Genomic DNA, 914 nt, shown 5'->3' on the forward strand with positions numbered 1-914 from the left:
GTCATCATCAACACACAACATCACAAAAGGAATAATAGTTAATAATAATAGTAAATGCAAATAATATATAATTGTATTGTTGGTTGTTTTTTAAAATTTCAAACATTCAATGATGATCAACTTACCAAGACCCCGAGCAGCGACATCAGTTGCAATGACTATTGGAGATTTTCCTGTTCGAAATTCTGAAAATGCACCCAAACTGTATGAATATTTTTGAACAATGCAAAAATTAAAAAAAACAAAATACCATTCAAAACCCAATCTCTTTCTCCTTGTGCTTTGTCACCATGAATGGACAACACTGGCCAACCTTTCTGACGAAGCCAACGAGTCAATTCATCAGCTTTTCGTTTCGTTTCAACGAAAATCAACACTTTCGGATCGCTGTCTTTTGTAACTTCTTGCAGTAATTTCAATAATCTAAAATGAAAAAGAATTATTCCAATTTTCATTACTATAACTTCAATTTTATAATTAAAAAAAACGTATAATTTAAATTTCATGGAAACATACATATATATATATATATATATATATATATATATATATATATATATATAACAGAAAACAAAGACAACAATCACCGCTCACCGTTCGTGTTTCTCAAATTCGGAAACAATTTCAACCACTTGTTCAATATTATGATTTGCTGCCAATTGCAAAGAACCGATGTTCACAAAAACATAATCACGCAGAAAACTCTCTGCCAGAGCACGCACTTCGGTTGGCCACGTGGCGCTGAACATAATTGTCTGACGATCCGGCTATAAAGTAAAATTAATTTTAAAAATAAACAACAGATCATTTTTTAATCAACAAACCCTGGTCTGATCAACAATCTGACGTATCTGAGGTTCAAATCCCATATCCAGCATACGATCAGCCTCATCCCACACCAAAAAATGTACATC

At 32.3% G+C, this 914-nt stretch overlaps 1 protein-coding gene across 1 annotated transcript; it reads right to left on the reverse strand.

The window, feature by feature from the left end:
* Positions 1-125: 125 nt before the first annotated feature.
* Positions 126-869, reverse strand: Tsp_15193 (ATP-dependent RNA helicase Dbp2; the record flags this gene model as incomplete). Its single annotated transcript, XM_003370414.1, has 4 exons — positions 825-869; positions 595-767; positions 251-423; positions 126-185 (listed from the first exon to the last, which is right to left on the reverse strand). Coding segments are annotated over exons 1-4 (451 nt in total), but the record flags the coding sequence as incomplete, so codon positions are not given.
* Positions 870-914: the final 45 nt, after the last annotated feature.

This window comes from Trichinella spiralis (assembly GCF_000181795.1).
Source record: "Trichinella spiralis strain ISS 195 chromosome Unknown Scfld789, whole genome shotgun sequence".
Lineage (NCBI taxonomy): Eukaryota > Metazoa > Nematoda > Enoplea > Trichinellida > Trichinellidae > Trichinella > Trichinella spiralis.